Source organism: Apodemus sylvaticus, chromosome 5 (genome assembly GCF_947179515.1).
Source record: "Apodemus sylvaticus chromosome 5, mApoSyl1.1, whole genome shotgun sequence".
Taxonomy (NCBI): Eukaryota; Metazoa; Chordata; class Mammalia; order Rodentia; family Muridae; genus Apodemus; species Apodemus sylvaticus.
This window is the reverse complement of record NC_067476.1, coordinates 164,194,228-164,220,689: the sequence shown is the minus strand read 5'-3', so window position 1 is coordinate 164,220,689 and position 26,462 is coordinate 164,194,228. Positions and strand designations below refer to the sequence as shown.

The following is a 26,462-nucleotide window of genomic DNA, read 5'->3' as shown; positions in this document are numbered from 1 at the left end:
CATGTGCCTGCTCCTAGTAAACCCTGCCATTGCTAGGTACAGAGGAAGCAGGACCGCAAACATGACAGACACACAAACCACAGAACTTCAGGTCATGCACTGCTGGTCAAACTGAGGGTTAGACAGGAGTGGGTTTAAGGAGACAGAGACCCCAGCTGGTCTCTCCAGCCACAGCACACAGCAGTCATGGAATCCTGGGAGGGAACGGCTGTCACACCAACCACTGATAGCACATGGGTCTCAACTGCAGTGTTCCACAAAGTCCACAAGGTGGGAAGTGGGGTCATCTGGAAGGACAGCTGCATGCTGAGGGAAACATGACCAAGTGTGCTGAGCAGCCTGAGCAGGCTGGGAAAAGGCTTGGGCTGTCAGACACAATACATGGCAAATACTAACAGGTGCTCTGCCTGGATGGAGGGTCCCCATTCAGACACCTGACGCTGGCAGTGGCAGTTGGCCCCTCAGCCCACCCTCCATGCTCAGGCTCCCTTGTACCAGGTGGGGGCGACTGATACGTGGAAAATGCTCCCAGCCCCTTTACTCTCCTTTCCTCATTTCTGAGCTGTCCAGAACTGGCCAAGTTCAAATCAGGTGTCCAAGGAGGGCCAGAGCTCAGTCTGCTTTGTGTGGCCATCTGTGCAGAGTTTGTCCCATTTAATTGAGGGCTGGACAGGTTGATGCAGGAAAGGCAGAGGGTCATAAAGTGAGTTTCACAGCACAGGCCACAGGCTGTGGACTTAGGTGATGGTGTTGGTGGCAGTGTGAGCTCCAGTATTGCTTTTGTCATTTCATTTCCAGCTTTAAGGCTCCAGGCACTTTCTTCAAGAAGAAAGAACTAGCAGACCTTTCAAGTTTAAAAAGACATTTCAACGAAAGCAGATGTCTGGTTTGACTGACATTGCACAGGGCTACAGTCCCAGGCTGTGCTAGGGCTGCAGAGACAGTGCCTGGGTCCCAAGAACCCAGAGTCCAGGAAGGCTGCTCAGAGGACCCAAGAGGCAGATGGATGACATCCCCTGAGGTCTAAGAGAAAGCCACCCAACACCAGGCAGGCAGCACCAACTCAAGTCCTGCCTGAGCCACTGTCTTCACACTGAGGTCAAATGAAGGAGGAACAAGGAGGATAAAGTGCAAACACAGCAGTCTCCCGGCAGGGCTAGGCTGGGTGTAGCAAGGCTCCTACCAGTTGTGGTTGTCCCAGCCCTCATCGGCTGTGGATGGGGCTGCCTTCTTGGTAGCCTTTGCCCTGCCCTCCCCACTGGCACCCTCCCAGCTCTCCCAGCCATCGCTATTGCTGTTCTTGTTGTTGGATGCAGAACCTGAGCCCCAAACGTCCCAGCTGTCCGAGCTCCTCCTCCCTGTTGAGGCATCTGCGCAGGTCCAGCTGTCACTGCTTGGGGACTTGGCCTTGCGGGGTTCAGCATTCCCGAAGGTCTCCCAGAAGCTCTGGTCTATGTTGCTGTTCTGAGAGTTGTCTCCACTGCTGTTCTGGTAGCTGTGGCCCTCTAAGGGTCTATTACAGAGAGGGACAAAATCTCAAGAGTTGTCACAGAAAGATACTTGTGCTGTCTGTATTCCTCAAGCTACCCAATCTGCTCAAGTCTCAGGGGCTCCCTAGAACAAGACCCATTCATTGCTTCACAAGTCCAGCCTACATTTGACCAAAGGTGTGGCCAATGCCTATAACAGCTCTATGCTCTCCTCCTGGTTAGAAGAGGCTGCTGCCTTTCCAAGTACTTCCTAGCCACCCTTGTGGAGTCAGAGTACCCCACCAGGTGAAGGACCTTTTTCTGAGAGAGTGAGTTGGCCTTGGTAAGGCTCCAACCTGGTGCTGAGGACACAGAGCTAATGGAATGGATTGTCTCTTGCTACCTCATTCCCATCCATCATTCAAACTACAAGGTGGTGTTTACTAGGGTGCTGGGAAAGATGATGCAGCCTTCTGCCATCCAGGGGCCCTGGAGGTGGGGGTGAGGGCAGTCCTGTGCCTCTAGTGTGTGCCACACTGGGCAGAGGGTGATGGGCGAGGCCACCAGCTCTTTCAGGGAGCCCAAGGGACCCAGGGCCTGGGGTGAGGACATGGACTACCTGTCTGAAGTGTCTTCGGCTTTCCCAGAAAAGAAAGTAGTGACATCACGCCATCCCTTAGTGCCAACTCCCTGGACCTGGAAGGAGACATGAAACCAAGTTGGAGCCCCACTCTACACAGCACCTCTGGCTCTAAAACATCAACCAAAATGGATGCTCCTCTGCTAAGACAAAACTTAGAGGAGTGTCACATACATATACACACACACTTGCACACAGTAACAGAGCAGCAGTGCTTAAGAATAGTAGCTGTCAGCTGTTTTAGTTTGCTGTGAGCATCTCTGCCTTCTCTACAGAAGTTTCTTTGATGACTGGGACAATGCCACATAGACAGTAAAAGGTATGGCTTTCCCAATGTCACAACACTTCAGACATGTTCAGAGCTGTGGGCCACTACAGACCTTGTCTTTACTACAATGCAATGAAAGTTTTCAGGAGACATCCTCTATTGGCATTGTGTTGTGAAATCTGATAACCCTACACCCATCCCACCAGGCCCTGAGGTCACAGGACCAGCAATAGCTGACAATGGCACTTACCAAGGGACAGGCCAATGGAAGCAAGCCAGAGAAGAAACACAGGTTAGTGGCTGACAAGTCCCCAACAAGCAAGCTGTTTCCATATTCCTCAAGCCCTCAGAAACCAGAGGGCAGTGACTCTGGTTTCTCAGCTGGCCCAAGACCCTGTAGGGCTTCGTGCCTGGAGTATGGAGACTGGCTTGGGGTATGCTGTAGTCAGCAGAGTGGCCCTACCTTGGATGCCAACTGAGAGACCCCACTGGACACATCATCAAAAATCCTTCCCTCTTTCACCTGTGCAATTTAAAAGGCTTTGTTAGGAAGACTGAAAAATCCAGACTACACAAAGACCTGTCACATTAAACTCCCAAAGTTCTATCAGAAGCCTATCTATCTTCTATCTGCATAAGCCAACTGCTGCCCAGACTCCTGCCTCAAGGAAGGTTAGAGACTACTGATTCCTCCCAGGACTGATACCCTTCTACAGATAATCAGCACCACTGCCTATGGCCTGGACTTTGAAGTAAAACAGAAGGAAGAGAAGAACACCCTTGGGATGTCCTTGGGAACTGACTAGGAAGACTAAGAAAAAGAAGCCGAGGCCATCTGAACTGGAGAAAATTAGAAGCAAGATTTTGCTGATCCCCAACATACCATTTCCCAAATAAGTAAAGAGCCTCAGTGGGACACACAGGCACCTTGATTTTTGGTGCCACCCATACCTTCTCCTGTGCAGGCTTGAGAACATTCTCATTCAGGCTGTGGCCCAACTCTGAAGCCTGTGGGAAGAGATGCTGTGTGAGCTTTGCATATAGCAACATTAGTTGCTGGTCAGTAAACACAGGATGCACAAGCTTTGCCAACAGAAAGGGAGGCAGAGGAGTGTGGATCCATATGGGAAAAAATGTCACAAAGTGACACCAGAATGGAAGAGACAAGATATGAAGGGAGTTCCCTCATAATTCTGGGCGCAGCTCTGGCTCTCGTCCACAAGTCAGGAGGATGGACACAGATCTAACTGCAGGCAACTCTTCATCCATCTCCTGAAGGAGGCACTGAATTTTACATGGGAGAAAAGCATATAGGAGGCTGGGTGGAGGGACAGAAAAAAGGTTGGGGAAGAGAAACAGGAGAAGGGGTACAGCCTATCCTGGGTCCATCATGTTAAAAGCCAAGAAGCTTTGAGCCAACCCAGGAATGTGACTTGCCTGGACCTTTTTCACCTCCAGGCAAGATCAAATAAAAGGCTTGAAGGAAGATAATTCATTAACATAGGAAGGCTCCTTTTCAGCGTGGTATAATTCCAGCTGCTATTTGGTTTGGGATAATTAAGCCATGAAACGAAAACTGAATTAAGCAGTCTTTTTCTCCAGAGCTCACTGGGCCCAGATGTGGCCTGAGGACCTTGGGGAAGATGAGCTTCAAGAACCAGAAGGCCAAGAAAGTGTGAGAGCAGCACACAAGTGACCCAAGCAGAAAGGGAGATACAGCCAGGAGCAATGCACATGCTCAACAGACATAAGACAGCATGCACCAGCACAAACAAGGTTTTACCGGTTCTGACTGCTGCTTGTAACCCCAAAACTTGACCCAGTAGGCATGAAGGAAGTTATAGAAAAAGAGCAGGTGTTGGGAGTCGCATTAGCAATGCCCAAGAAGTGGCAGAGAACACACCCCTCACCATAGCCTTTCTTTTTTCTTTTTTCTTTTTTAAATAAAAAGGGTCTCATGATGCAGTCCTTGAATGGTCCTCAGCTGCCTGGTTGCTGGGATTGCAGTGGTGTTACCACACCCCGTCTAGACTACTTTTTTACCTGCAGCAGACCCATGCCTAGACTCATCACAGTCCAGACTCCATGATATGCCTGAGAAGCCTAATCCAAACTTAGAAGCTCTGAGGCAAAGCCAGGAAGACTTCTTACTAGGGGTGCGAGGCTGGAAGAGGCCCCGAGAGGCAGAAATGTACATGAAGACAGTACTGCAGGTCACAAGGACCTAAAATCCTGCCCACCTCACCATGGAGACCAGAGCCCTAAGCATGGCAACTATTATACTCAGCTTGGAATAAAAATAAACTGCTAAGCCTAAGACTGTAAGTGCTGGCCACACAAGCCAAGCTGTCAAGTAAGGATGTGGTGACACCTGTCCAGGTGAACAGCCTGAGGCTGAGAGTCATGGCCTAGACAATTCTTCCCATATGAGGCAGCTGTGGTACTATGGCTTCATGTCTATCAGTGGCTATGGTAGACAGGGCTGAGGAAGCCCTGAAGTGAACACACTATGAGGACAGAAGAGGACCTTCTTCAGGACTACAACCTTAGACCCCAAGCACGAGCCCAGGGTGCTTCCAGTCACTGCATGTAAGACTAAAGTTGCTAGGTTCTGTTTTTGTTTTTCCTTCCTTTCTTTTTGGTTTTTTGAGACAGGATATCTCTGTGTAGCGCTGACTGTCCTAGAAGTAGCTCTGCAGACCAAGCTAGCATTGAACTCGGAGATCTGCCTGCCTCTGCCTCCCAGGTGCTGCAATTAAAGATGTGCACCATCACCACCCAGCAAGACTAAGAGAGAAGACGCTTTTCCTTTTTACCTTTTGACTTGCTTGAGATCCAAATTTTGTCGCCTAAGAGGAAAACAAAAGCAGCACTTTGAAGTTGAATGTCTTGACCCTGACCACAGGCTTTATCTATATGGGGCCCAGGTGAAGTTAGTTCCAGAACTCAGGGCAAGCACCCAGAAGTCAGCACCAACCCGACAGCAGGTCTAAGGAACCAGGTTGCTGTGGGTAGGTCTGGCTTAACAAGCCCACAAACTAGTGGGGGTAGGACATGTTTGGGCCCAGCAGCCACTCCTGCCCTACTGGTCCAATATGTGGGCATCATAGTACCTAGTTTATGAAAAGGTAAGCTTGTCTATAGATGCCCAAGCTGGAAGGTATCTAGATCTTCCTCAACACTAGCCTTTCTAGAGGTGAGGAAAAACACCTTGTCAGCAGCCAGTAACTGCTTACGAGAAATGGGCAGGGAAGGTAGACACAAGGCTTCCAGCTTGTTTGGATGGCTATGGGCACTGCTGGTCTGAGCCCTCTGGACCAGTGGATCAACATACCTCCACCCCTGTTCCTCTTCATACCATGGCCACACAGCCCAATCCCAGGCCCAAAGCCTATACACCTTCTGTTTTCTCCTATCAGTGAGTGCCAGGTCATTCATTGACAGAGCCATGCTCCCCATACAGCATGGCCTATCCCAACAAGGACCCTAGAGTTCTCTCATTTTAAGTGAAGGTGAGCAAGAGGAGCTAGACTATTTCAAGACTGAAGACCCGAAGGCAGAAGCTCAGGCATGGGGACTCATCAGCTTCCCCCACATGAAATCAAGTCAAGCTCTGTAAGCAGTTTGTGCCTAACACACACAAAAATACCTTCACTACAGTAAGGGTTCCTGTGCCATCCTGCAGTCAACAAGGCCCATGCCTGTCTACCTGAGAGACCCCAGGACCCTTCTCCCAGAGACGTAGGCCTGAAGTAGACAACATGCATCTCATAGTTACTTACACCCTCCTTTGCTGCAGATGCAAACTTGCTTGCCCCAGTGGTAAAACTGCTCCAGCCCTGAGAAAACAACAGGAAATGATGAGGTTTTTCTAGACCTTGTGCATGCCAGTCTCAACATTTCAGCACAGAAGATTCCACAGAAGGCACCTCAAATACTTCCACAGCTCTTGTGACCAGCCAAAAGCAACCAAGTACTACAGTATATATACTCCCCTTGTCTTTCACAAAAGGAAGAACTCAAACACAGGAAGAACACATAGCACAGGATGGCTACCAGGCCCCTTGGGCAGTCCTAAAAGGGAGCTGGCTGAGCTTGTGCTCATGTCTTTCCTTCCTCCTTCCTGCCTCCCAGAGGAACATAACGTGGTGGGCAGAGGTTACAGGGTTTCCTCTAGGTTCAGTTGTCTCCTAGCCAATACCTTCCAATGTAAATTAAAGCTACTTCAATACGGAAACATTCCATTTAAACCAAGCTGGCCTTCTTCCCTAGACCTCGAGATAGTGCAGAGGAACCACTATACTTCAGGAGACACCTATAATTAGGGATCTTCCTTTAAAAAGGTTATAAGCAGAAGACAGGGAATACAGATGCTAAATGATGAGGGGCTTTAAATAAATCTCTACAGGGCCTAACACGGTGGAGCATGCCTTTAATCCCTGCACTTGGGAAACAGAAGCAGATTGATCTCTGAGTTCGAGGACAGTCTGGTCTACAAAACGAGTTGTCAAAAAAACAAGAGAAAAAAAACTATACAACAACAACAGGCTTTATGATAAAATCCTGTTTTTCTGCCCTAAAGACAACCTGTGTGAAAGCAGGGGGTGACTGTGGCTGCCAGGGCCCTGTAGGCAAATCTTTGGTTTTCCAGACGGGTTTTCACTGGGTAACCCGGGCGGCTTTAGCCTCAGTCTTTCTATTTGCTTCAGCTTCTCCAGAACGAGGGGCACAGAGATGTTCAATTTCAGTTTAAAACAATTTTGAACCAGGCACAGTGGTTCATGCTTGTAATCCCAATAAGCAAGAGGATGAAGCAGGAGAATCACAGCAAATTCGAGATCAGCCTTGTCTACACGAGTCCACTGAGCTACAAACAAGACTGTCTTTAAAATCAAAAGAAAAAAAAAGGAAAGAAAAAGGTAAAAAATAAAAAAAATCACTCATTAAGGAATAAACATGATACAAAGGAAAAGGGTGGGTCAGGTGTCAGTCTTCCACCTGTGCCTGTCTAGACTGCAGTGTGCATGTGCACAGCAAAGCAGATGCTTGCTTTCGTCCCCTTTCACAGCATCTATTCCTTATGCGCCCTACTTATACTTATTTTGAAGATCTGGTATCATCAGTATAAAAAGCTTTTCCTTTTTTATTAGGTTTGTTGTTTTTGTTTTTAGAGACAGAGTTTCTCTGTGTAGCCCTGGCTGTCCGGGAACTCGCTGTGTAGACCAAGTTAGTCTTGAACTTAAGAGATCCCCTGCCTCCACCTCCTGAGTGCTGGAACTAATGGTGCATCCCACAATCTCTCTTTTCACTTTCAGCATTCAGCCAACTTAGACCAGCCCCTGCCAAGCCTCCAGGGTGCATGCATTTATGATTACAAGAACACAGAACACAACACTGCAATGAACAAAAGTAGCTTAAACATTAGTTGCCTTGGAAAAGCAAGCCTAGGATGTCATACCCTGAACTTCAGACCTGGAGCTCCAAGTTACCTTGAAAGCAGACAGATTCCCCCAAACCCAAACACCACACCACACCACAATAAAATGCCAAAAACCTTGGGCAGCCTCTGCTCAGGGCCTCACTTTCTGAGTCGGTCTATCCAACACAGATCAGGAGGCTGGAGATAAGAGGAAGACAGGCTCCATAGAAAATCTTTAGTTTTAGTTCTTTGAGGAAATTTACCTTGGCAAATATGATGTGTGTGTTTTATGACCAGAAGTGGCTGAATACCTTAGGTATATGAATAAAAGGCCATTTTTTCAAAAGAAGGTAAACAAGAAGAGTCCTTTAATCAGATCATAAGGTATGTGCCCCAGGACTACCCACACTGCCCATATCTTGGACAGCTCCCTTAGCTATGTCTGAGGCAGGAAGCACTCTGCAGGTCCTAGGCCTTCTTACCGAGTACAGAGATGACATGGCGTTATTGAGGAAGTCATCTTCTCTCTTCTGAGGCGGCACTGTGTTCCCAAACCCTACATAGCGATTCTCCTGAGCACTGAAGATAAACACAGACATCATAGCCACAGCCACAAACCTTGCCACTCCTCAACAGTGAGACCTTGGTCACTAGGAGAGATGCCCCTCCCTCTTCACAGAACACCCTGCATTCTGGACAATGGGCATATAGAGATATTTCCTACCACATGATCCGAGGTTCCACAGCAAGACCTATAATTCCTGGTAAGTGGGGTTACTGAAAACATCAAGCATCACTTAGAGGCCAGGTAGATTCCAGAAGAAAATACATCATCTTTAATACTGGATTTTTCTCCACATTCAAAACCTCAACTCAAACCTAGGCCATCTTGAGGCTTGCCACAAGTAGACCCCAGATTACACATGCTGCGGACACATATAGAATGAGTAGGCCCAGCTTATCCTAAAGGAAGAGCCCAACCTAATGGAGTTAAACCCCTGCAGGGTGGACTGTCAAAGATGCTCCCAACTGCCTTCTGCTTTCCCTGGCTTGAGAGGCCTTACCCCTGATAGGAACCCAGGTCATCATTCAGCCAATCTTCAAAAGCCTTGTCCCCAGAGGCAGCTGCATTTTGTGGCTGGCCAGAGGGTCTGAAGTAGAAGGTTAAAGGTCAGTAAGGCTTCAACACACCAAACGAAACCATGCAGTCTGTGACAAGGACCTTTCATACCATATCTGAAGTCAAAGAGGTACCAGCTCTGACCCCTAAGAAGCTCAGGCACAACTAAAGTTCAGTTGTTCTCTGTATCAATCTAGCAGCTGAAAGTGAATTCTGGTCCTGCCAGGAATGGCAGCCAGGGTTTAGAACTGGGAAATACACTGGTGTTATGTCATCAGTAGTGCTAGGACCTGGTTATGTTCTACAGGACCTGAAAGATGTGCTATCATCTTCTGTGCCTCACCCACTTACACCAGCCTCCAAAGGGGACAGTCTCTACAGTGGAACTTGGTGTGTACGACGGGAACCTATGCCATCTTGGGGCCTATACTATGGTGTGACCAACAGCTCACAGAAGAGTGACCACATGAGGCAGAAGCACAAACCACATCCCCACAGGCACTGTCTAGGGGTTGTGTGACATACCTGCAAGAAGAGGAAGGAACCCTTCTGCAGAATAGGGTAAGATACTACTCCTTATTTGGGGTAAATTTTTACTACAAGTTTACATCATTTCAGAAATGTTAAAAAGCTACTTTTCTCTCTGACTTCTGGGAATTGCTCACAACTGAACCTGCTCCCACAAGTGGAGTAAATGAGGTTTCTATGGGTTCCTAAGCTACCACTAACGTGAGGGTGAAGCTGAGGTCTGGCCAGCAGGCCAGAGGAGCTACCGGTGCGCAGTGAACTGCAGTGTCTTGGGCTGAGGTGGGGTCCAGTTCTGCGCAGGTGATGACTCCAGAGACCATTCTTTGCCTTCTGCCAAAGTAGCCACCTAACAAGATGAGACAGGATGTAAGGAGATATACCATCTACTCAACCCTATAAGCCAGTACCACCAAGTCATGAAGCAGGGCTCCCATAACGATGAGAGTGTCAGTGAGCTGGTGGCTCCAACTTCAAATGTACATGGACTCATTTATCTGACTCCTAAAGGGGGGTCTAAGCTAAGGATAGCCACATCCTCAGAGGGTCTGCAGCTAAGCCATCCTAAGACACTATGGTCACTGTTTCTCTCCTCCTTAGATTATAGGCCATTTGCATTCCCTCTGTTCAGGGAGAGCCTGCCACAGGGTTAGTAGGGACCACTTGTCCTGGCCAGTTCTTTAACAGTGCATGGCCTCCACAGATGTTGGAAGTGAGAAGAGGCCTGGCAGTAGTGATGCACGCTTTTAATCCCAGCACTTGGGAGGCAGAGGCAGGCAGATTTCTGAGTCTGAGGCCACCCTGGTCTATAGAGTGAGTTCCAGGACAACCAGGGCTACACAGAGAAACCCTGTGTCAAAAAAAAGAGAAAAGAAAAGAAAAAGAAAAGAAAAAAGGAAAGAAAGTGAGAAGAGAAACCTGCTTCCCAAAGCCACTGAAGCCCCATCTGGCCACCATCTCTCTATGTGGAACCAGCCAGGCACTGGAGCCCCATCTGGCCATGTGTGCTCTGTGTTCATCTCTCTGTGTGAAGCGGGCCAGGCAGGCCCTTACCTTATCCCTGAAGAGTGCTGCGGCTCTGCTGCTGTACTTGTCCTGCAGTGACCAGTTAGGCTCATAGTCATCCTGTGCCTCCAGGAACTCTCGGAACTTAGCATTCCCACCAGCCTTCATCTTCTCCAGCTCAATGTCCTTCCATTTGTCCATTGTAACAGAGCGCACAAAGCTAGAAACCAGATGTCTGGTCTGATTACCAAGCATGAGGGAACCCCACTAGCCTTTCAACCCAAGATCACATCCTGAGCTAGATACAGGTGCCTCCTGAATCGAGGTAAAAGCCAGAAGCAGCTTCATGGAGGCAGGCTGGGCAGCAGCTAGTACTTGTGGCCAGTGTTAGTAGAGTGGACCACCTAATGGTGGAGAACACCCACCTAACATCCTGTCAGACAGCATTTGGGCAGCAGGCCCCACAACGCAGCAAGTAGGATAGATGCAGGATGTGCAGGGCCCAGTCGCAGGACACTGACCTGAGGTGCACCCCAAGCCCACGGTGTCTCCCAGAGCATTCCAGGCAGATCCAGATGCCATAAGTCACGCTGACCCACTGAGGATTGAACGCACCACACTCAAAGCAAACCTGCAAAGGAGGGCACACGCAACTCACCAGGCAGCTCAGGGCAGGATTAGGACCCCAAAGACCCAACAGATGCCTGAAAGGATGGAGACAAGGAATGGTGCACAGCCTAACTAAAGGGGTAGTACCCATAAGCTTAATAAGGCTGCTCAGGCTGGTCAAAGGATGTGGATTCAGACAACACTGAAGGTGGCGGTAACTGCCCAGAAACTGGCATGAAGATAAAGAACCTCTGATGAGAAATATATTCAGAAAGGAAACCAAGCATCCTCAGCACAACCTGAGCGGTGTGACAGAAACCCCACTCCCCAAGCCACACTAGTGAGTACCAGGAACTACTAGCTGGTCCCCTGTGCCATGACCAGCCTCTCCAAGTAGGGACACAGCCACAGCTGCATGTGACACCAAGACACTTACCAGCCCAAAGGTCATACTCACATTATTCTCATCCTGTGCCCGGACTTCCTTAAGAACTTTTCTGGTTCTTGGGCTGGCCATGGTGCTGCAAGGAAGAAAACAAACCCTTACAGCAAGTTACTATGCAAGAAGGAAAATGAACTAGCAGTGCAATAGCATTATGTAGTGTTTTCTTCCTAAGATCTGACAGTGGTAGCCTTGCACAGTACAGGAGTCATTTACCAAGGAGGCTCTTCTCAGTGAGGAGGGACACCTTAGAGCACAACTAGCAGTTAAGTAGTGAGGAACGCCACGGAAGTATAAGTTCGGTCATTATGTGCCACTTGGCAGAATAACTGATAAAAAGCTCTGTCATTTAGAGTAAACTCACAAGGAGAAGTCTTATTAAAAAAAAAAAAACCCATAAAGATTGGCTGCTCAATCTGTTTCCCCACCAGAAAGAGCAGTACCCTGAAGGAAGAGGGTACTCTGCACTTCCTACCTCTCTCCCAACTCTCCCAGTTGGGTAGGAAGTAGGAAGTCCTTAGGCTGCAGCAAGGGGCAAGGAAGTATTCCTGGCAATGGTGTTAAGAACCTATAAATAGGTTCTCTATGAGGACATCATGACAGATCAAAGTGAGTAATGCAGACACAGGACATAATAAAGAACGCAGACCACCTGCCCAGAGCCATTAGTGAGGACAGCAATAAGGTTCAACTAAAGTGAAAATCTCATTTCCTTTACATGTCTCCTCCTTCCTTCTTTTCATGTGTGCCTATCTACCCACGTGTGCCTGTGTACACACACATGTGGAGACCAGAGGAGGACACAGATTGTCTTCTATAGATTTCCAACCTATTCCTTTGGGATACTAAGGCTGGGAACAAGCTCGAAGAATCTTCTTATCTCCATCTTTCAAAGTTGAGGTTATAGACACATGTGTAGTCATGCCAGGCTTTCATGCAGGTACTAAAGATTTAACCTCAGATCTTCATGCGTACACAGAAAAGTGCCCTTACCTACAGAACTGTCTCCCTAGACCCTATTCATTTTTCTATATCTGCCAGTTTCAGCAATGTTTGGCTTTTAACTGGTGGTACATTTAATTCAGGACTAGGAAAATAAACCCAAAGAAATGGACTGTGCCAACCACAAGGTTGGACATAAACTAATCCCAGTGGTAAGGCACACACCAGCACTGAGGGCACTGGATGCAGGACCTGGGCCTCCAGCCCACCAGTCAGATATGGTCTTTCCAGAACTCTTCCATCCCAATAGATCCATGCTGTTTCCTCTCATTCACAGGGTGACATACATACAAGCAACAGATTAACACTCAGTATGACAGAAGCTACAGGTTTTCAATGTTATCACCTTGCTACTTAACTTGCTGTTAGACCAAAAGTGAGCATTCTCCATTCATGAGATAGGTGGAGCATTAATGTGAGGTTCACATAAAAGTCAAAACAAACACCTCTGCCCTATATCCTGTATTATATTTTAAATTTAAGACTGCAGAAATATAGTGTTCAGTAAAGGATCTTGACTCTCAACCCACCAATCCTCCTACATCTTAAACTCTCCATGTTTTAACGTGACTCCCCCACCTGTCTAATGTTAGGAAATATTTGTTTTCTGTAGCTGTCTGAAACTAAATCCTAGTTCATTCTACCTTCCTTTTACTGCATTAATCGCGTGTTAGAATGGCATCCTACAACTGTGAGCACACAAATGCAGATTTGTACATGTAGAACTCCGGCACTGGCATGACTCATTCAGGCAGAAGTTAGCACCCCAGGCATCTACTCATGCACATCCCGGGACAGCTCAGAGCATTTGGGAAGACACAGCCAGAGCTGAATTCCAAAGCTCTCTGCATTCTTCTCTAGGTGCTATGTGACCAGCCGTCACTAAGACCACCACACATTTCTGTACTTGATCCCAGTGTCCAAAGCGCCATGGCTGCCCTAGGAGGCTTACAAATGGAGGCAAACACGGGTAAGTCAGCATCTCCTACAGCAACTCTGGATCTCTGAGTAAAATCAAGCAGAAGGACATTCTCAGCTATAGGAATAAATGTACAAAGCACATAATCTGACATGGTCTCTCCACATAGCTTTGGCTGTCCTGGAACTCACTATGCAGATCAGGCTGGCCTTGAACTCAGAAATCCACCTGACTTGGTTTGGATTTAAGAAACTCTTCCTGTGTGGCAAATTTTGGGTATTGGAGAGAAATTAGCTATCTTAAATGTTAATAACATGAAAATAAGTATCTTCAATTTCACCAGCCTAAATATGGCTCTTAAAAAAAAAAAAAAAAAGGCCTCAAGAATCCTTTTTTTTTTTTTTAAAGATTTCTTTCTTGAGTGAGCACACAAGTGCATGCCTAGAAGCCTAAAAGGTGGGAGCTTGCTATCTCCTTCCACCAAGTGAGTTCCAGGATCAAACTCAGGTAGTCAGGCTTTGTGGCAAGCACCCCTACCTGGTAATCAGTAATCCGTATCACCCACTCTTAAGAATTCTTAATCGCTGAAATAAAAAAAAAACAAAATACTCTTCCTTCAGGCAGACATATCTAGTAAATAATGAAGCAAATAGGATATTTTCAAACTTTACTAAGCTACATGTCACACTAGAGAACATTTGGTTCTTAAACTGGGACATGATGAACATCTGAGGTCAAAAGGGACATCTGGGAATATAGCTTGGCCCTAAAGCTACACAGTATGGGTGACCAAAAACTGTTCAGAGAACACAAAGAACCCATGTCTAAGTTATGCTTCCTCAAATACAGATGATATCTGATCATCACCTTGTCCAAGACCATAGTTAGGGGCTCCAATGCTGTAAGCATAGCACAGCAGAAATATGAAGCCTGAAACAGAATATATTATTTCTGACTTGTGGGTGCCTTAAGAGGGCAAATACTGTATATTCTTCTATACCCAGGAACAAGTGAGAAAAAGTTTAGACGCTTGGTCCTGTGGGGTCTGTTGTTGAGAGGTTTTGCTTTTCCTCCTTCCGCACGACTCACTTCAAAGGCCAAGAAGGGAAATATCAAACTAGCTGAGACTAGAAAGCCTAGCTTACCGGCACCTCTGGACAGATTCTTCTTTCGAAGTGAAGGGCAGAGGCCCCTTCCCGGCCAAGTGAACCAGTCTACGTCCAAAAGTGCTCGTAACTAGAGCGCTGAGGGGCCACGTAGGTCCGCGCAAGCGCTAGGCCAAAGGGACGCAAGTCTCAAAGACCGGGAGGCGGGGGCAGGGGGTCTGGACGGCCGCACACTGGGATCCTGGAGTTTGGGGTCCGAGGAACAAGAACGTCACGGGCCGAAGGTCTGGATAACCCGGGGCCAGGAAACTAGGGAATGGAAGGTAGGGGACGCGGGTGGAACCCGGCAGAAAGTCAAGGCTGAAGACCGGGGGCGTCGGACAGTCACGGTATTGGAAGACCAGGGGCCTAGGGCTGCAGAAACGAGGATTACAGGGCCAGGAGCCGGGTAACCTGAGAGCCGAAAGGGCAAGGAATTGAGGGTCCGCGGATGCCCGGCGTCCTGGACGCGAACTCACCTGCTGACCCCAGGGGGTCGGGTCCGTCCGAGGTGCCAAGCTGGACTGGGCGCTCAGATCCCCTAGACCAGCCGCCAGCAGCTTCCGGCTACGTCGCGCCTTGCAAGGGCTCATGGGAGACCTCCGAGGCGGTACTTCCGCCTCTGTGCGGGAGCCCGAGGCGTGGCTTCTTTTCCGTATGTCTAGGCCTTCGGCTGAGCGCCAGGTCTGCAGGCTAACCTCCGCGTGGGCGGTGCAGCAGGGCAGCGCAGATGGATCCGGGCTGCGCTCGCTCCAGCCGGGATTCTAGGGAATCCACGGTCCCGACCAAGCCCGGACGGGAGCAAGGGACTTCCCGTGGCTTCTCAGAACTCGAACTCCGACCCGAGGTTTAAAATAGACTTGGGCCAGCAGTTCTGGGCAAATCAATTGTTTTAGTAGCCGGCGGGTATTAGTTTTGTGTTCAGTTAGGGCTTCTCTGCGCCACTAATTCCTTCATCATAAGTCTTTTGACGTTTTTGTTTGGATTTTTGTTTTTTGTTTGTTTGTTTGTTTTTGTTTTAAGAGACTGGGTTTCTCTGTGTAGCCCTGGCTGTCCCGGAGCTCGCTGTGTGACCAGGCTGGCTTCGAATTCTAAGATCCGCCTGATTCTGCCTCCTGAGTGGATCTAAAGACGTGAGCCATCGCCGCCTGGCTCATTTGACATTCAAATTGGCCAAAAGTCAAAGTTTTATTGAGGTCAAACCAAACATACCTGCATCGAAACATACCGTGAGGCATTTTGTCAAATTCATACAGTTGGGACCTGCGTCACCTCAAGGGACAATGGATCCCTTTCTCCATCCACTGTTGGGAATTTCTGTCACAGGTTTAGAGCTTTGTGTTAATAGAGAAATAAAAAACGCAGCCTTAAATCACTTATCCACAGCCTGGTTTTGTTATTTGAGATAGACTTTCACACCATAGCTTAAAATTTTAGTCTGGAATTTAGCCTCCTGAGTTCTGGAATTAGATACCCCACCTAGCTTCATAGCGTGGCATTTCTGTTTTTGTGAGAAAGGCTCTTATGTATACCAGGATGTTCCAGAACTCATATCTGCCCTCTGCAGGCTAAAACAGCTGCCAAATACAGAGGACAGGAAGCTCACTAATCAGGTAAGTGGCAAATACCTTAATCGCAGCACTGGGGAGGCAGACAGATCTCTGACTTCAGGCCAGCCTGGTCTACAGAGTCCCAGGACAACCTGGGCTATACAGAGAAATCCTGCCTTAACAAACAAAAGAACAAAATCTAAACCAGATACAATGGCTCAACCTCCCAACCCTCCACCTCCTATATACTTACTTAAACACACACACAACCATGTGCAGCCCAGGGCATAAGAAAATGGTGGCTGGGACTTCCGGTAAGAGTCTTGTGATTCCACTTTTATTATGAAGATATGGTAATGGCCTCACCACCATTACCACAGACCTAGCCAGTATTGGGCTGCATTGCTTATTTTGTTGTTCTGGCTGAGGGCAGCCATGGTGGCTGTGCTTCTCAGTGGTGATGTTCGTGTCATGCTCAGATGATAATACAACATAAATAACAGAAAAGTAGTCAAGGCCTTGAGCTCAGGCCCTCGATGTGGCCCAGCATGGTCCAGATGGTTCCGTGGCTCCCAGGAAAGGTAGCAAGGAGGAAACAGCTAGAGCTACACAAGCTAGGTGTTTTGAAGTACATTTTGTATGTGTGAGGTTGTAAAGGTATGTACTTGTTATATATAACCTTTATAACCTCACAAATACAAAGGCCTCTGGTAGCCAGGTGGTGGTGGTGCACGCCTGTAATCCCTGCACTCTGGGAAGCAGAGGCAAGCAGATTTCTGAGTTCAAGGCCAGCCTGGTCTACAGAGTGAGTTCCAGGACAGCCGGGGCTACACAGAGAGACCCTGTCTCAAAAAAAAAAAAAAAAAAAAAAAAAAAAAATTCCAAACAAACAAACAAAAAAACAAAAACCAAAGGCCTCTGGTTCACCACACTTCATCTATATAGAGGTGTTGTTATGGCTTGTGCTGAGGGCAGGTACCTCTTCAGGACCACTCTGTAAAACAGGGCATGCTATGTATGCATTGCACAGCTACCAAAGACACAACCTAGGGCATGGAACTAACATTTCAAGGTTCTGTGGCAGACAGAAGTGCTTCTCCTGCTCATGGCCTGCAGGTCAGGCTGGCTGAAGTGCTGCTTGGCAGGTAAGAGCAAGCAGACCTGACCTATAGGTGGTCTAGAAGCACCTTGGTGTAGTTTGTGGTTCTCAGCCTGCCCTCACCTTGATCCAGACATCTTTTCCGCTCCTGTTTGTTCATTTTATGTCAACTTGACATAAGCTATAGTCATCTGAAAGAAGGGACCCTCAATTGTAAAAAATCCTCTAGAGCAGTGGTGGAGACCTTCCTAATTTTAATACAGTTCCTCATGTTGTGGTGACCCCCAACCATAAAGTTATTATATTTCTGCTACTTCATAACTGATTTTGCTACTGTTAGGAATCATAATGTAAGCTGGGCAGTGGTGGCACACGCCTTTAATCCCAGCACTTGAGAGACAGAGGCGGCAGATTTCTGAGTTCGAGGCTAGCTTGGTCTACAGAGTGAGTTCCAGGACAGCCAGGGCTAGACAGAAAATATATATATTTTTTTCTCTGTCTCAAAAAGCAACAACAAAAAACCCCAAACAAACAAACAAAACAAAAAAAATCGTAATGTAAATATCTGATATACAACCCCAAAGGAGTCGAGATCCCCAGATTGAGAACCACTGCTCTAGAAGATCAGGCTGTAAATCAAGCAAGCATGTAGCGTTTTAATTAGCGATTGATTGATGTGGAGGGGCCGAGCTCATTGTGGGTGGTGGTCCTAGGTTCTATAAAGAGCAGGCTGAGATCTACTAGGAGCAGACTACTAAGCAGCACTCCTCCATGGATTCTGCATCAGCTCTTGCCTCCAGGTTCCCGCCCTGTTTGAGTTCTTGTTCTGATGTGGAAACATAAGCCAAATATGTGGAAACATAAGCCAAATAAACTCTTTCCTCCCCAAGTTGTTTTTGGTCACTCTGGTGATCACAGCAGTAGTAACCCTGACTAACATACTGCTCCAGGAAGCACCAGTGCTCGGATCAACCAGCTCAGATGTGAAAGCCCTTGAGTGTAAGCTCACCCTGAGAACATTCTACCCAGAGTGCTCAGCTCCCTGACCTGGGGTGTTTCTCACCAGTGTTCAGTAAGCATGCTTCCCTGACTGGCCTCCAGGGGGCAGGTCAGCCCACTTGAGGGTTCATTGGAAACAGCCCCATCTTCCAGTCTCCTGAAAGTCTGTGGAGGAAAATATTACCATGGAAGAGCTAGATAGTTCTGGCAGGCTACCCAGGGTTGGGATGCAAAGGGCTGATACAAGGAGGACTGACTGGGTGTAAGTAACCTGAATTCTAGACCTGGAAGGAAGGCTCTTGCCTTGTGTAACAATTGAAGTAAACGGTGATAAGTTCCTGATAATAAGAGGCCATAGTAAGCAGCCTGCTTGGATTGAGCTTGCCTTCCAATCAGAGGGCAGAACTAAGCCCAGTGGAGTGAGGCCTACTGAAGAATTCAGAGTTCACAAAAAACAAAAAGTCAAGGTGATCCTGAGCCCTCACTACTGGACCTGTTATTTACTATACCCAATTGCAAGTGTATCGTACAACTAACACCCTCAAATACAATACAGTATTTGACAACTACAGTATTTGACAGTACAGAAAACACAAGGCCTTTGTGGATCACAGTCAGCCCTTGTGACGAGTTGGAAATCCAGTGCCCATACACTATCCTCTATGGGCCTTCTGAGTTCCCATGGCATATAGCACCACTCTCCAGAGAAGAGGCCTTTGATCTGAGGAGAGCACACACCAGACCTTAGCCAACAACACCAGCACCCACTCCTCCACTGGTGAGCATGGTTGAGTCAGTTGAGGTTGGTCTCCAGCTGACAGCTTGCCTACTGCATCAGCCCCTCCTTTCTCCTAGGAACTCCCTACATCCCCTAGAAATCCAGATCTTTCCCAGTGCCTAGTAGAGTTTCACTTCTCATCATGTCTCCCTTTCTCTTTGCTGTGTGCTAAGCAGAGCTGCACCAGCTCCCAGAGAAGCTGAGACTAGGTAGCAGGCATTAGCCATTGTACACCCCATTGAAGACTTTGCTTTCCTGTTTTGTTTCTTCTGCCTACTACCTTCAGATCCTTTCTGAATCAGGAGAGAAGAATGTGAGCTGGCTCAGGTTCACCCAGATAAGGAAGGCTGCTGCGGTGTGGCCTCTGGCCCTTGGGTGGTGGGAGGGGCCTTGATGTTGAGAAGGGCCTGGTAGAGTCCAGTCTGTCAGCTCTCTGCTGCAGTCTTACAGTGTTCATGAGGGCCTGGAGCTGGGACCGAGTAAACTAGAGGAATGTCAGAGAGCAGGCAGCATCACAAGGTCAAGAAGCCATGCAGGCTTCAGAAGTGCAACTGTCCTTGGAGAGGCATCTTGGACCATCCTTCCATCCTAACCCTTCAAGGATTTCGCTGCCATGTTGAATCACATTTGGTCACAGTCGCTAAGAACGCTGGCCAGCTCCTCAGATTGCAGGCTTTGTGTGTGGTTCAGATCTCCAGTCTGTGATGGCCAGGACCCAAATACCCCCTGTGCCTTAGCTCCTCCCATTCCTGTCTTAGATGGGAGTCTTTCTTGATTCTAGTTGCTAGAGACAGAAACCTTATATTAAATGGCAGAAACAACCAAGAGAATATATTAAATCTGATGAAAGCTGGACATTGGAGAACAGACAGTCCACAACCTGCAGTATAGAGCTAGTTGCCTCTATGCTCCTGGGATACTAGACATTGTAAGGGTGTTTTTAACTCTCTGTGTCCTCAGTTCCAGTGAAGCTAACAGACTTCCAGAGGAAAACATTGATGACAGAATAGTGGGACTTGGTTGGTCTTTTTGATTCTCTATAGGTTTCTTAGACTAGGCTGTCCCCCTTCAGAGCCAGCCATGGGAGGATATGTGATAGACGCTAGCAGCTGGAGGTTTGTAGATCCAGATGAGAGTAACACTGCATACACATATATGGGCTGGCCTGCATGTGTACAGGAGTCTCAATGTGAGAGTGAACCCAGGGAAGGGCATTAGAATCCCCCTGTCCCAGAGAGCCTGGGAGGAAGAATGGCTTAGGTGTGGTGGCTGCACCTTTCCCTGTCCAGGAGCTGAGAGAGAAACAGGATGTCAGAACCCTGCTGAAGGGAGGGGAAAGGTTGCTGGAGGTCAGAAGGATCAGGAAGACTCAAGTGTAGGAGCCATGACTTCATACTTGTTATATACAGCCCTAGATACCCAATGCCAAACCCAGGAACCTAGGGCTGGTTTGCACAGGAAAGATAAGAGTGTTGTGAAATCCATGAAGGGATAGAGGCCCAACAGGATGAGACCCTGGGGGCTCTGGGTAGAGGAGCTGGTGCCCACAGGAAAGCTAAGAAAGTAGTCATGGGGTCCTGGGAGAGTCAGCAATTGCCTCAAACCTACCCTAAGGGCAACAAGACCAGTAGATAGAGAATAGCTATAAGAGTACCACACAAGGCCATCTGACCAAGGCTGATCCCTACAGAGGTGCTGACCAACTGAAGGCTTGCAAGCTGATAGGCCCAAACAAATGGGATCTGTCCCTAAGGCAAAGTATGGGCTGTGGACCTCTCTTCTGGTCAAGTGCTAGGGTGGTCATGGCACCTCCTGGCTACTCTCTGTTCTAGTCCTGCCTCCCCGGACCTTGGAATATTCTCTTTGTCACAAAAGTATGATCTATGCCCAACTCTGGAGTTGAAGAGATCTGTTATCAAATCTTGCCTCTGCCATTTGCAGGTTCCAGGCAAGCCACTCAGGGAGAAGCTTCATATTTATTACCTATAAGTGAAAGAAGACACAATAACCTGCAAGGGTTTTTATGAAATTAAAGGAGCTGGCAGGATGGCAGAAGCTGCGGGAACCGCTACTATTGTTGCTGCTGGGTGGGAGCTTCCAGAGTGGGGTACCCTGTACAGAGAGATAAAACAGAGGACCTGGGAAGAGGGCCCTATATATTGTCCAGCAAAATTAAAGTTTGGCCCATAGTGAGAAATGCCCATGCTGTGGTTGGGAAGCTGAGTTTGCAGAAGGGATCATTTCTACATCTTCCTGGGTACTCCCTGCTGTGATTTAATGATGGGGTCCCCTCTAGAATTCATGCCAGGCCTGAAACTTCAGGGCAAGAGCTTTTCTGGCATGGTCATAGAGAGATAGATGAATTACAAGACTTTGACCTGAGAAATGGGATAGTATCCCTATAGAAGGGCTCCTGCGAAGCCGGGCGCTGGTGGCACACCCCTGTAATCCCAGCACTTGGGAGGCAGAGCCAGGTGGATTTCTGAGTTTGAAGCCAACCTGGTCTACAGAGTGAGTTCCAGGCCAGCCAGGGCTACATAGAGAAACCCTGTCTCGAAGAAAACCAAAAAAAGAAAAAAGAAAAAAAAAGGGGGGGGCTCCTGGTTGAAAGGCTCTCTCATCTTGCTACCTGCCACCAAACAAGGTTTCAACAAAGGGCCAGCTTGGAAGCCTATTGGTCACACCACACACCAAATCTGGCAAAGCTAAATCTTGGACTTCCAGTTTTCTGAGCTGTAAAGAACAAGTTTCCATTCTTTATGAACTACTCTAGCTCAGGTCTTTTGTCTCAAGCACTGGTTTCTTGTTGACATTTAAGAATCGTGTTATGGACTCCATCGTGAGAGACAGAGTAATAGAGAGAAGAAGAATGTGGGGGGAGAGGCCTGGGGAATATACATAGGATACACTGAAAGAGAGCAGCTGCTAGCCCTAGGAGAGGGCAGAGGGAGCCAATGGGGCTCACAGCTGGCTTTTGATCTTTTTGAGTTTTTCCAGTTTGTTTAATGAAACTAATGCTTGAAAGCTTGTGAGAAAAACATCAGCCCCGCCTGCCTCTGCTCTACTCGACTCTTTGATCCATGAGTTCCTGATGCTAAAGAGGAGGTCTCAAGACATCCTGATCAGATCCATGGCCTTGGGCTCCCATGGAAAGGGTCTCAGAAACCCAGGTATGTAGCCACAGGGAAGAGTCTCCTTCCACATCCTGTTAGACTCTAGGCATGGGCCTTTCTGCTACAGGAAGTTCTGGTCTCTTGGAAAACAGAGATTGAAATTTCCTAAGGATACATGGGCAAGCATATATTAGTCCCTGATAAAGCATCAGAAACTATTCCATCTAAGTATAGCTTAATAAACAAGTGAGTTTATTGGGATTGCTTGCAGAAGCATCAATAAGGGGCTGCTTATAGAACGAGGGTGAGTCAAATACAGCTATATCACTGAAAAGCCCACTTCAACTTGATAACTCCTGAGTTCACTGCAAGGCCTGCAGATAGATCCAAGCAGATAGATCCAGATTGTCTCTTCATGCTAGCCATTGGTATTGCTTATGTAACTTTGGGGAATGCTTTGTGAGCCTGTGAACATTCTTAGCTTCTCAGGCCTGAAAAGTCGCTCTTTGCTCTCTTCGCTCTTCCTTTCTCTCTTAGCTCCAGGACAGAATGTTTCAATTCAGAGGAAATGGATACCAGACTTAATGCTTCCTCTGTAGCTGATCACACTTTCTGACACGCTAGTAAACTATCAAAAGTGGCTGGTCTCACCTTGTTTACTTTGCTCTGCCTTCGTATTCATATTCATTCATGGACTCACCATCATTGTCTGGTATGGGCTCCATTCTACACTGAACTGGTGGTGGTCTCAACACTCATACTTGAAATTCTCTCTCTGCCCTAGTACCCAGGGAGGCCCAGGGCTGTTGCTTACCACTCAGCAATGCGCGAGATTCTGTGAGAGCAAATGTGAACTGCAAGATTCAGCCTATCAGGCTTAGGTATAGCCACTTTCTCCTCCTCCTCCTCCTCCTCCTCCTCCTCCTCCTCCTCCTCCTCCTCCTCCTCCTCCTTCTCCTTTTCCTCCTCCTCCTCCCCCCCTTTCAGCTGTGTGATCTCCCTCAAACAGCTTCCAAATCTGAAATGAGAATCAGGCTACCAGCTCTGAGGATCAAGAAAAGTAGATAAGAAGCTGGTCCCAGCAAGGCCAACCTACCTTACTCCAGCTGTATTAGTCAGGATTCTCTAGACTCTAGGGTGGTGGTTTCCAATCTTCTTAATGCTGCAACCCTTCAATACAGTTCCCCATGTCATGGTGAGCCCCAATCATAAAATTATTTTGTTGCTACTTTATAACTATAAGTTTGCTACTGTTATGAATTGTAATGCAAATATCTGATATGCAGAATGTCTCTACCTACAGGTTGGAAACCACTATCTAGAGGATCAGAACTGACAAGCAAATATATATATATACATACATACATACATACATACATACATGTATATATTTGTGTATGTATATATGCATATATGTGTATATGTATGTAGATATGTGTATGTATGTACATAAGTATGTATATATGTATATATGTGTATTTCTCTATATATGTATTATTTGGAGTGGCTTACAGGATTGGTAGGCTAGCCCAACAATGGTTGCATACTGATGGAAAGTTCAAAAATCCGTAGTTGTTCAGTACATGAGGCTGGATGCCTCAGCTAGTCTTCAGTATAAACCAGAATCCCAAAGAAGCAAGCCCTAGTATAAAAGTGCTTGTGTGAAAGTACAGGGGTTTTGTACCCTTTCCCTTGTACCCAAATAATGACATGGTGACCTATTATATTTATTAATACGCTTCAAGCACTATAGCTGGAAAGGCATTCATCCATTCCACTATACTACCTACTACCCAGCTACATGCCCTGTTACCTACTACCCAGCCACGTGGCGTTACCTGCCATCTTAGTCTCTCCCTACCTGTTCCTGGTTCGTCCACGTCCTCATGGCGACCCTCTCATCACGACTCTCCTCTCTCCCTCCTTTCTCCACCTGAGACCCCCCACCCCCTCACTAGGACTGAAAGTCCTGCTTCAACCCTCCTTCCCAGCTACAGGCCAGTCAATTATTTCCTAACATCAGAGGTGATGTAGTCAAGTTGACAACCAAGTTGTCCACCTCTTGTTAACTTGACAAACAATCATATCTCCTTATGTCATGCTTAACTCCCACATGAAACAATAACCAGTTTATAAGCATACCTAACATGATGTAACTATTCCATGAACAATTATAAACACATTATATATTTAACCAGGTCACAATTACACCTAACTTGATATAACTGCAAATACATTATCAGTTTTAGAATAGGTGGCACTGTTCCTTGAGGAGCATGCTTTACTATTCATAAGAAAGGCAGTCACAATGAACGCAACAATAGATGCTGGTCTGTAAAGATGGAGCTTGGCACGGGGAGTGGACAGGGATCTGGAGGGTAATGAGACTGAGCATGTGCCTGAGTTGGGCATAAAGTCCCACTGTGAGGTGGATGAGATGTGTGGATATCTGGTATCTATGCTCTACTGTTCTTCCATGTACCCACACCAGCTTAGCTCCAGGTCAGGAAGTTGGGATGGCTCAGAAACTTGATATGATATGGCCCTGCTCTTGGATACAGAAAGGCAAGTCCCCATAGGTAGACTAAAGAGCCGAGGGAAGCCCTGAAGTCCTAGCCACCCCTGATCCACAGTGTGTATCAGGAAGAGTTCACAGCTCATGTCTTGCTCTCCTATGAGTAGGAACACCCCTCTTGTTTCAGAGAGTGAGCTCTAAAGAACCTCAGACAGGCTATAGTCGAGTCTCAAGAACTTGCAGGCACCAGAAACAAAATGTCTGCTGTCTGAGGTTCTTTAGAGCTCACTCTCTGAGACAAGAGGGGTGTTCCTATTCATAGGAGAGCAGACATGAGCTGTGAACTCTTCCTGATACAAGAGAACTGGGAAGAACACAGCCTGGTTGAAGGTATGGAGGGTTGGACCAAGAGTACTCAGGTAGTATCATGCTAGGCTCAGTACTGCACTCTGATGTTGGCCACAATTTAGATACTACGGCAGCTGGCAACTGACAATAGGCTGCAGAAAGTACGTGTGCCTGTATGCAAACCATGCTGTGGAGGCTGTGGCTCATATATGTGGTCATGGTGAGAACGTGCCCAGAGGTGTGCACAGTGTCATGTGGTGGCCTGTACCATCTGGGTATATGCATGGTGATTCCCTTGAGATGACATCGAACCCACACTGGGGAGGACTGGGTGGTCATTTGTCCACATTGAAGACGAGCTGTCATGACCAGAGAAGAGTGTCATTTCTCTGTTGAAGTTAAGGTACCACTGATGTTCATCCTAATCTGCCCAGGAGGGCCCCACCTGAGGAAATTATCTAGCCCCACATGTCAAGCACCCTCCTCCACATAGCATATACCATTGGTCTTTTTACAGAGTGATTTTCCATGAATACCTGCCCAAGAAGTTCTGCCATCTTCACACAGCTTGCTCTGATGGTTAGGACTTCTAAACATCACATGTGGTTCTACCCCTGCTCCATTCAGGGAACATCTGTTTAGTCTCTATCCTTGGTGAGTAGTTAGAAGCCCCTTCCTGGGCCTCAGTTCCCACCAAGGCTGCTCTGAGGGGGCAGGGAGTAATTCGGAGCTCCATCCTCTTGTCTGCTTGTTTTCTCCCTCTCATCAGTCAGACCGCCCCACCCCACCCCTTCTCCTCTCTGAGCTTTATTTACTGGGGCTGAGACATGCACTTCCACAGGCTTGGATTAAGGATCTTGACTGACTTTGTCCCCAAGGCTGAAGGCCTTGACTTGTTTTCTATTAAATGAGCTGGTACAATTGGACCCTGCCAATGCTGTTTGTGACTGTCCACCAAACTGAGAAAAGGGAAATTTGGTAATTCATAAAATAGTACGAGTGATTCAGGAGTTAAGTAACCACAGGAAGTCACAGATCACTTCTCTATGAGAAGCCAGTGGTGAAGGAGTTCTCAGTGCACAATGGTTGCATCCCCATGAAGCTGGGTGATGCTGGCTTTGGTTCTCTGTCCCTGAGCTACTCAAGTCAAGGACAAAGCTGCCTAGACTCAGTTTCTCCAGAAGCCTGTGGCCACCTGGTGTAAACTGGTTCTCCTATCTACCTCCTCCTCTTCCTATAGTGAACTATCCTTCTGGTGCCAGATTGGGACCTCCTTCTGCTGCTAGCACAAGATTCCTGTCCCAGGGTCAGGCTTTTTATCATTATTCACTAGGACCTGCACTACAGCCCAATGCTTCCCTCTGACTGTGATATCCATTCCTGCCTGGATATGGGGCTCCTCTACAACCTAACTCAACCGCATTTTCAAGCCTCTGTGAAGCAAGGTTTTCTGTGTACTTTTGTGAACAGGACACCCTATTAAGGTGCCTAGTGCTG

The 26,462-nt window shown here is 47.5% G+C and overlaps 1 protein-coding gene across 3 annotated transcripts; it reads right to left on the bottom strand.

Annotated features, from left to right (window-relative positions):
* Nucleotides 1–86: 86 nt before the first annotated feature.
* Nucleotides 87–15,159, bottom strand: Arfgap1 (ADP ribosylation factor GTPase activating protein 1). 3 transcript variants are annotated; one of them, XM_052184557.1, is made up of 13 exons: nt 15,043–15,159; nt 11,513–11,576; nt 10,968–11,077; nt 10,495–10,666; nt 9,690–9,790; nt 8,861–8,947; nt 8,279–8,375; nt 6,160–6,216; nt 5,194–5,226; nt 3,329–3,385; nt 2,841–2,900; nt 2,089–2,165; nt 87–1,513 (listed from the first exon to the last, which is right to left on the bottom strand). In XM_052184557.1, the coding sequence occupies exons 2-13, from the start codon at nt 11,570–11,572 to the stop codon at nt 1,180–1,182; spliced, it is 1,245 nt and encodes a 414-aa protein (XP_052040517.1). In that variant the 5' UTR covers nt 11,573–11,576; nt 15,043–15,159; the 3' UTR covers nt 87–1,179. The 3 variants fall into 3 exon arrangements, with proteins under 3 accessions (XP_052040517.1, XP_052040518.1, XP_052040519.1); XM_052184558.1 differs by lacking the exon at nt 2,841–2,900; XM_052184559.1 differs by lacking the exons at nt 9,690–9,790; nt 10,968–11,077; nt 11,513–11,576; nt 15,043–15,159 and having other exon boundaries at nt 10,495–10,598.
* Nucleotides 15,160–26,462: the final 11,303 nt, after the last annotated feature.